Below are 10,604 nucleotides of genomic sequence, written 5' to 3' on the forward strand. Positions count from 1 at the left end.
TGTTCTAATTAATAATGGTGCGTGGGGCCATCATACTTCTCTTTCATACAGTAAGAAGATTCTTCTTCATGGCACCACTCATTTTACAGGAGCTTTGGGTGGTGAGCACTTGTTTGAAGCGCTGCTCTTTTCTCCAGGTGCCATTGCCTTCCTCTTCTCCCCGGTCCTTTAACCATCTGGAAGGGGCCGGTTTCTCAGTTCCTCTCTCTGTTGGTCTGGGATTCCCCTGAGTACTCTCCTCCATCCCCAGGTGGCTCCTGTCTTACCCTTCCCTGGAGTTAGGATGGTGGTAGTCAGTGAAGGAATTTAAGGGTTCAAAGAATAACAACCACATCAGATTTGGTTTGGTTTTGTTTTTTACATATTAACCACGTTACACTTAGACATCAACCCTAAACCTTATAGACATATGTGTTCTTTTTTTATTTCTATGGTATTAAATTACCACAAACCTCTGGACTTAAAACAGCACGAATTTATTATTGTGTAGGTCAGAAGTCCAGTATATCCTCACCAGTCACTGCACATCACTCTAGAAAACCTTTTTCAGTCTTCTTCTGAATTAGGTGCAGCCACACGTTTGATTGGCAGCCAGTGGGTGTCCCCTAACCACCCCCCTGCATGCAGCTCTGTGCTCTCTCTCTCTTTGGCCTTGTTTGCCTGCAAGACACAGAGAAGTTGAGAGGTCGTGCTCCTTCTTGGAATTTATTTCCTGCTCATTCAGGTCATTGGCAGAATTCAGTTTCTTTCAGTTACAGAACTAAAGTCCCCATTTTCTTTAAGAACTCAGAGGCCACAGCATTCCTTCATTCCTGACTCTTTCCTCAATCGTCCAGCGCGACAATGGTGGGTTAAGTCCTCAGATTGCACTCTCTGGCCCACTCTTCTTCAGTCGCTGTCCACTTTTAAGGACTCCTGTGACTAGACTGGACCCACCCACATAGTCCAGGATAATTTTTCATCTCATGGTCTTCAATAACCTATCTGTAATGTCCTTTTACCTAGCAAAGGGATATATTAAAGATTCTGTGAATTATGACATGGGCATCCCTTGAGGAATCCTTATTGTGACTACCACAAGGAAAACAAATGTTAAAGAGTCTATAAATTTACTTATGTGAATGAAAATAAGAAAATAGATAAAGACATTTTTCTCTTTCTCAACAGTCATCATTTATAACTACATTGAAAGACCTAAAGCACAACTGATATGCATAGCTTCTTGTAACTCTTGGCCATTACTTTTATGCCCATTTCCAGATAACGTATTTTCTATTAGATTATCAAGTTAAAAAATACATAGTTATTTAATATCAAGAAGTCCAGAAGTACAATAAATAGGCACCAGAAGGTGTGTCTTTCAGAAATCTGAAGAATGAAGGCAGAGGTACGGATAGGTTAAGGATAAGCACTAATTTTTATTTCCAGATTCCCCCCCACACCAGACTTCTTTAGGAGACAGTCACATAAGATCATACATACAATGTACCTGCATTGACTAACAAAGCTAAGAGCCAACCTAAAAGGGAAGATGCATGTGAATCAGCAGAAAAGAAGGCTAAATTAAGAAAAACAAAAACCAAAAAAACCATATATAACATGACCCCATTCCTACAAAATCATTTGAGAGTAGTGTCCATATCAGGTTCAATGCCGACTTTTATCCCTCTTGTACACACAGCACTAAGCACAGTGACTGGCCGATAGAAAGTATTAAGTAAATATTAATTACCTTCAAATTAATTGTTTTGATTAGAGTTAAGCAATGTTTATAGAATTTTCTGTGTAAGATGCAGTCATAAAAATCAGTCATTTTTTCATTGTTCTCTATAATTTTAAGAGATTTAAAATAAATTATTTACCAAATAGTGATATGTGGAATATTGATAAGACCTGGTAGTTAAGGTAAACAATTTATATGGAAAAAAACAAGAGTATTTTTTTCTCTACTATTTACATTAAATCATTACCAGTCTGACAGTACTTAATTATAGGTTTTTGCGTAAAGGCTTATTTCTGACTTAATGAGCCCCCCAAAAGTACCCTTTACATAGGTGCATAGTAAATGATAATAGGAAAAAAATCTTAGGTGTTGTGGTTTTCATTCATGTTTAGTGTTTAAATACTGTGGAATATATTGATAATGTAATACAAGTGATTAGTAAAGAACTGCAGCTATCAAAAAATCCTGCAACAAATCTTGTTTAACTCTTTAAACTGTTGAAAATCAAGTTGTCCTGTGAGGTACTGACGCTTCATCTCTGAGATCTTCAAGTGATAAGCTGTATCATTGCTAGTCCAAGAATCGAAGCAGAGTTCTGACATTTGGTGGGAGAATAACTGCTAAGACTCCCATTTTAAAAGTGTTTGCTGACAATGTTCTGTTTCTTGATCTGGGTACTTACTGCACTTGTGATCTTATGTCTAGTACTGTTCACTTATAACATGTGCTCTTGTGAGCATGTCTATTGTTTCAGTAAAAACTCTAACAAATCTGTAAGTCAATTACCTTTAACTGTGAGACAGGTCAGTTGTTTACATAGGCTTCTTAGCTTTTTATACCCATCTCTACCTTCCTTAAGTAAACATAAAACTTCTCTTAACTCCAAGTCAGTGAACAGCATTCACTCAAAGTTCTGAGACCTCTCCTGTTAGAATTTTGATTTGATAGTACTACCTGATTGTAGTAACAAATCAGCTTAAAATGTTTCTTCTTTTTGAAGAACTAATTTATAGAATATACAAACTATAAGGCCTCCTATGGGAGTTTTTAAACTTCATTTCAATAATCAAGTTACTTTTTCCCAAACAATATTTGACACAGAGACTGTACGATGAACTTACACCATCACATACAAAGCTTCTCTAGGTAAAATCTCCCAGAAGAACTGGTCTGAGGCAGAAGCTGGGGGAAATCACTGACCTGGTGCAATCTTCCGCAATTAACAGAAAATACACCCAAATCTGGAGACAGCAAGGGTCTCACCCAAACTAAACTCTTAAAAAGTTGGTATGCTGATAAGACCTAACTTTTCATCTGGACTATTTGATTTTGGATAATCTATTTAATTTCTCTAAGCCTCAGTTTCTTCAGATGTAAAACGGAGGTAGTAATACCTACTTCCATGATGCGGAAACAATACGAGACAGTGTCTGACACAGAGTGGATGTTGATGACTGGTAACTGTCATAGTTATTCCAACTCTGGTAAAAAAGCACCCAGCCCTGCATAAAATAAAAGAACAAAAGTAACAGTTGATAACTTGGACTTTAGTTTAAAAGTGTTCTCCTTGGTTTGTTTCAGGAAGGTAGTAGATCATCCAAAAAGGCGATTTGGTATCCCCATGGATCGGATTGGTGGAAACCGGCTTTCAAATTCCAGAGGCTAATTGATTCCAATTGTAAGTACAATTTGAATATGTAACAATACATACAAGCTTTTGATTAATATTCCGCAATGGACTAATTGATCCATCTTTGTTTATAAATCCCTCTTTTGATTTCCTAGCTTATAAATTCACATTTTTAAACATTTCCATACTCAGTTAAACATATTGATGCTAAATAATTTAAATGATGTTACAGAATTAAAAGAATGTCCTTCACCATGAAAATGATTTAGGTATTGTCACAGACTCCTATATAATTATTGAATATTAATATGCAACCAAAGTTTAAGATTCTAATTAGCATAATAAATTACCTTCACAAATATACATAAGTACCAATCCTTCTATTATAGAGACATATTCCAGTGTCATACACCAATTTATTGCAAATAACATCACCAGAATGATGATAACATGAAACGTAGGAGAGAGAGTGGTGTAGCAGAAAGAGTACTAGCCATGGAATCAGAGCACCTAATCCAAATCCTGGTTCTACCATTCATTCATTATCTTGTTTCCACTAAGACAATTTACTTCTCTATAGCTTGAAAATTTAAATAATAACACAGTGGTGTTGTGAAGATTAAATTAGATGCTAGAAGGTATTAGGCATGTAATACATACATATGGTAACAGCTTACAAAACAGTTCTGAAAACTTACTTTGTGCTGGACCCTATACTTAGTGCTAAACATGCGTTGCTTCAGTTAGTCATCTTGTTCCATAGGTACTATTACTATCTCCAGTATCTCTAGTAGTAGTACAATAAAAGGGGTAAAATGCCAGCTAGGGAGGTCAGGCTTTGTGGGTTAAATTCCAGGCCATTGAATCCCAGGTCATCGGTTAGATGTGAGACCTTTTTTAAATTCTGAAGTCCTCCTCCATAAAATAAGAATTACAGGAGTTTCTAATCCATTACAAAATGGATATTGACAAAATGAATTGATATACATTAACCACTTAGAATAGTGCCTGACATGTATTAAGTAATGAATAATCATTAGTTATTATTATACAAATAAGTGGAAAGCGTAACTATATTAACTCACAATGCCACATAGCTAGTAAGTGATACAAGTAGAATTCAAATCCAGAAGGCTTAAATCCTGAGCTTTATTTTAAACAATATATTTAATCATACATAGCGTATGTTTTAAACACTAAATGTGTGTTAAATATAAAATCTAGTCTAGGAATTTTGTGCCACTAGAGCTTAGAGAGGGTGCCTCTTCCCTCCCAAACAGATGAGACAACCTGGAACTGCTCTGACAACTGCAAGGTGCAGAAGAGAAAATTCTGCCTTTTGCTTTTCTCAAGAAAATCCTCAGATCAGGGATGCAGAGGCCCAAGAAGCATCTCATTAGGCCTGACCTAATTTAAACCATGCTATTGTATTTCTCATTAAATGCTCTAAACCACAATAAGTCAGTATTTTACCTCAACTTTCTTGTTTTCAGAATGACTAAGTTAAAATATTTTTTCTTTATAGGGTCACTGATCAAGGAAATTATGAAGTTACTGTATGTTTTCATAAATATGTGAGGACTGAGCGAATACTAACTTCTGCCAAGAACACTAACTTCTGAGCAGGACCATCTCCAAATCTCATATTTAACTTTGTATTTAGTAATATACAAAATATGGTCACTCTTCAAGGGCCGTTAAAGTCCACACCATATTTGAGCAGGAACTAATTGTTACTAAAAATCAAGTAACTCCTTGAAACCAGAGCCACAATCTTCCAGTTTCTTGATATATTGGGAATGTTATGACACTTGGGATTAAAATAATTAGGTCTGATTGGTTTCCACATGTACCCTATCACCTTAGCCACCCTTGATCACCACCCATTTCAGTATTTCTGAGCTCAACCAAAACAGGTGATGATAAGAAAAAAACATCCAGGGAATTAATTTTTATATAAATTTTCATGTGAAGTTTTAGGCCATAAAAACTCCAGATAGCTACTGAACTATTAAAAGGGATGTTTACAGAATCACTGTTGTGTAAAATTCAAATGACTCTATTCTATCCTTCACTTAACAGACTTTGTGGGGTGTTGTGACAACCACTGTCTTTATTAATAAAATCTCGAGATAGTGATGACATGCAAAATAAGCTCAGGAAGGAGCTGAACGTCATGTGCTTTCCTTCCATGTTGTTAGTTGCCGTGGGCTCAGCTGCTCAGCCATTACATTTCAATCCTTTGTTTCCTGCTGCTATCACCAAGCTTCCTCGGATATTCTTTGACTTCCTCATGTGAAGTTTCATGTTTTATAGCTCACGGATAATAAAAGACATGAAATATATATTGCTAATTTCCATTCAACTTTTTTGGTATACTACTTTCTTTTGTCACAATATTCTTTTGGATTAAATAGGAGATGTAATGTCTGTATCTTCTAATAGATAACTTAAGAGTCATTATCATAATCTCTAATGACTTAGTTGTGAAATGAAGTCATTAGAGATTCAAGAACATGAATCCAATTTTAATCCAATTTTTTTTCTTTTCAACAAATGAGAACACAGGGACTATGAGAGGAAATTGATTTGCCACAAATTTTACAGACACTTAGAGCAAGATCCGGAAGCAGGTCGCTGGCCTTCTAGGCCAGCATTCTCTTTACGACCCATCAGGTCTTGTGGGTGCTACAGTGTCATTGCTATGCTAATATCACTGGTTATACATTTCTAAAACAAACAGAAACAGACTATCCCAGACCTTGTGAAAATCTTGGCTTCACTTCTGTGGGTGAAGATGTATGCCCTTTCAGAGCAGGTTTATTCATGGGTTTTCACCTTCTGGGTTTCACTGTAAGTGTTCACACTAAAAGTGAAACTAGTACTAATCGTGGAAGTTTTGCTTCGTTAGAGGTCAAGTCTAGAAACAACTGATGTGTGTTATCTAGTTTTCAGAAAAAAAATGCTGATCTCTTCCCTGATAGGTGTTTTAGAAAGGACAATAACCTAGTATTTACACAATAGTCTCCTCAAATCAATCTATTGGACTAAAGATTTGAAAGTGTAATAGGCCTCAGTTCTAAGTAACTCAGATTAGAGAGGTATTTTGTCTTGGGTTCACGAATTCTGTACATGCAAATAGCAAGTTCTCAAGGTCTTTGCTACTGAAATCAGGATGCTACTTGATGAAATTTGGTAGAAATATGACCAGTAATTGTGCCCTTGGCTGCCACATGCATTAAAACTTAATAATGTGAGGCATATGTTGCTGTATTATACTGGCAATTTTTATTTTAGAACAATATCAATATGTCATCATTCAAATAAATTAACATACCTCAAATAACAAAGACCATGTTATAATGCCACTATTTGGTTGGATTCTTAACACAGAGCAAAATGTACTACAAATATCAACATGTTATCATAACAATAAACACATAGTAGTCAGATTTTCTTACCTTTCTTTTGTTTGTCTTGGCAGCATCCTTTGAACCAAGATTAAAATCTCTAAAGGAATAGAGTACATCAGGTGCCCAAGTAAAGGAAGTGTGGCTTGAGCACAAGCGCCTAGCTTATATATTAAATTCGCTCTTTTTTAATGCATTTGGCCAGAAATTATCATTTTTCATATTGTTTTTTGCAATAAAAATATGCCACATAAGTAAAAGCCATAACGAAACATCAAGAAGTAGAGTTTTAGCCCTTCCAAACTGCCACTGATGGATTTCCCCTATCTACAGAGTTCTCCTTATCTTTAACCATTTCAACTTTCATTTTTACAGATGTGACTTCCTTGGGTGAAATGTCACAGAAACATGGAAGATGCTTCCTTTAATCATCCTTAATGATTAAACTTGTAAGGAACTGACCTTCTGCGAATTCTTTCCGAAGCTTGAACTTAGGTCCATCACATCACAGTATTATTACAGCTTCAAGAAAATTTTGCAGATCATTTCAAAGCATGAATATTTTAAAAATATGTTTTAGTTGTTCAGGAATGGTTACTTGGCCCCAAACCTTACTTTTTTAAAGAAGCAATCAAAAACCATGATGCAGTGAAATGCTTTCTGTATGCAGTTACCTTTTACATTTATGCAGTTGAAAAATAACTGAAGACTAATTTGTTCCTGTAAAATGTAGGCACAATCTCTTTATTATCGGGGAACAAGGAAAAAGACAACGCTGTGTGTTTCTCTTAAATGCTTTCACTTCTTTCTTATCCTTTGTCTGTGGGCCTCTTGGGTAATAATTATGAAATTGGACTTCTTATATTCAAATTTCAGTTATTTTCAACAAAAAAAATACTCAGCCCCAGTTCTAGAAATGAGTGAAAAAAGATCTCTGAGCAAAGAAAAAACAGCAGTAATTAAGTCCATAAATTTTAGCCTCCCAAAGAACTGAGCAAGTACCTGCAAGTCAGGACATATTGACTTGGAGTAGGAAGTGAAGATGTTACTCATTGATCAAGCTTGTATATCTTCTATCCTCTAATAACTTTCCATGTCCTCAATTACAACTGACTGTTAATAAAGAGCCACAGTGGCTGATTATAAGCAGAAAAACTACACACAGAAGTAACAGATCAAAGTATTGGAAAGTCAAAGAAGATCAAGTAGTAGACCACCAGAGCAGTGTGGGGCCGGTTAAGTGCACATAGTTGTAGCTCAGTAAATTTTAACATAGTACAATAAGCGATCTTTTTGATGTTACTGGCTCACCCAAGACACTGTTTTATTTCGTACACTGTGTTTAATAAGGCATTAAAGAGTGTAATGGATTTGAGAGTGGTTTCTTTAAAATGATCCAAGTTATTTTTAATTGCCCTATCAAGGCATGAAGTTTGGTATTCTAGAAAGCTCAATTCGCAGCAACACGTGACTGTACTTTAAGCATTGTGCATTGGGTATCCTTTCAGAACACAAAGATAACTTATTCACGGACCAGAGATTTAGTGTAAGTTTGGAGAAGTTTGTAAATTCTCTGGAAAACACTTCTTTAAACCCTGGTAATCACTGCCAAAGAGACCTTGATATGAGGGAGGAAAAATGTTTGGCCAGGAGAGCAGAGTTTATTTTAGCATAAAATAAAGAGTGTTATGAGACGTTATATTCATACTGAGAGAAGAGGAGAGAAATGGGTCACTGTTAATCTTCACTAAAAATGAGTAAATGTATGATCCAAGGACTAAAATGAACTAAGAGAAACATAGAAGTGAACATACTATTACTTAGAATACAGAATTGTTTTTATATATAATTTCCTAATTTTAGAGATGATTTTCCAACTGCGAAAGCCTTTAAGTTTAGGAAAAAAACCAATAAATGAATGATTCTTTTAATTGTGATAGAGGGGCTAGAGCAAAGAAAAATGAATTTTGAAAAAGCTCACCAATTCTGGTTTTCATGCACTTGCATTAGAGAATCAGCAGGGTTACAGGGCAAATATCCCACAGAAATCATTATTTGAAAGAATTATTTAAGAAGTTATCATTTTTCTTGCCCACCTGTCCTCAACCTTCTAAAGAATTATAGAAATGTGTCCTATTTCTTTGAAGTGCTTTATTTTCTCTTTCCCCCATTTGAGAATTTGTAAGCTTCCAATCCAACTGGGTACAAGTGCTTCATGCTTTGACAAAATGTTTCCAAACCTAATTTAGTCTAAAAATTTCTCATAGTGAAGATTTAAGTTGTATTAAACCAATTGATTTTCTATTTTTTTATTTTTTAATTCAAAATTATGCTTATGGCATCCAATTTAATTAACGTAGGTGGTCACAATATATTGATTTATACTCTCTATTCCAGTGTGTAATGCATTTGTCTTATAATATAATATATATGTAAGACTTCCATGAAGAAAAAAAAAATGTTTTCTTTACTTGTAACTATTTTATTTCATATTTTAATTTTCACCCCTACTTTACACAAAGCAGAAAAATAAGTCAGTAGTATACTAGTTTAAAATAGGGCATTCTGTTAGCATAGCAGAAAATTAAGACATTAATTTCTATTAAGACTACGACGAGTCATCTCATTTATATATTGTATATTACTAATCCAGCTATATTTCATTGAAAAATCATTAGAAGGGACTTTTCATTTAGTTTCAAAGAAATGCATTACCTTTTTCTTCTCTTTTTGTTCCTGTGTGAAGTATCATAGAGCAAATTGTGAATATAGATTTCTGGGTTCCGGCATCAATTGCATAATCATTTTTTAATGATAAGATGTTGACTCCTGGCTATATTGTCTTACAATTTACACTACAAAAAGTTTGGCAAGTTCTACCTGTAGTCTACAGATAGCTTTAGGAAATTAAATTTCTCAAAGCAAATTATTAAAAGGTAACAATGGAATCTTCTCGAAGGAAGAAGTGTCCATTACTTTTTGAATGGTATCACCTCAAAGGCTCAAAATGCTTGAATGTTGTTCAGCTGCTCCGAGGTTAATAAACATGAGATGATGAAAACAGGAGTTTTGTCTTTCTTTCTGATAGTACGTGTGTGTTCACAACTGGTATAAATAAACAGGGGTGTTCAGGCACTACTGAGCAACTAATCCTCACGTACTTTGAGTGGCTCCTAACAAGTACACATAGCAATACAAACATATTACTCAGATTTGTCTATGTTCTTGGTTTTGTTTTTGTTTTTTTCACTTTAAGCCACTTGTTCATTTTGTCTGATGGGATACTTTTACCTTTAAGCAACACATGATTAATGAAGTAAGGGAATGTGTATAGGCTCATCTGGTCATCTATTTTAGTCATTAATATTCTTTCATTATAAAGTTACTTTGACAATGTTTCTGTGCCAGCACAGGAGGCAGACAGAGCAATCCAAGATTGAATTCCCAGTCTTGGATTGATGAAATAAGCCTGTACATATGTAAGCAAGAGAAGTTTAATATAAAATTGTGTGTGAGAGAAATAAACAGTCAAGGAAAAGCCAATGAGTTTTTGTTTTGTGTGTTGTTCTCAGCACACCGAGTCTAGTTCCTTCCATACATGCTGAAAGTCTCAAGTAGTTTCTGATGTTGTGGAGGAGGCAGAAATGAGAATTAAGAAACCAAAGAGTGCATTGTTTTGTAAGAAAGTTGTCTTAATATCTATCTCTGAGACATCTAATACTACTTTCTTAAGAGTCTAATAAATGGTATATTTCTGTTCCTTAAAAATGTATGTATTTAGTTGTAGTGGTCTCAGTGATAATTGTCCAAACTGACAGAAAAGAGATAGTATAAATAGCCA

General features: G+C 34.9%; 1 protein-coding gene across 1 annotated transcript in view; it reads left to right on the top strand.

Annotated features, from left to right (window-relative positions):
- Positions 1 to 8,791, top strand: part of OSTN (osteocrin) — a 33,926-nt gene extending 25,135 nt beyond the window's left edge. Inside the window, exons 3-4 of the mRNA XM_024556364.3 lie at positions 3,305 to 3,401; positions 7,139 to 8,791. Of these exons, the coding sequence (XP_024412132.2) occupies positions 3,305 to 3,389 (85 nt within the window). The 3' untranslated portion in view covers positions 3,390 to 3,401; positions 7,139 to 8,791. The remainder of the gene's footprint in view (positions 1 to 3,304; positions 3,402 to 7,138) is intronic.
- The last annotated feature ends 1,813 nt before the right edge of the window (positions 8,792 to 10,604 follow it).

This window comes from Desmodus rotundus, chromosome 2, assembly GCF_022682495.2.
Source record: "Desmodus rotundus isolate HL8 chromosome 2, HLdesRot8A.1, whole genome shotgun sequence".
NCBI lineage: Eukaryota > Metazoa > Chordata > Mammalia > Chiroptera > Phyllostomidae > Desmodus > Desmodus rotundus.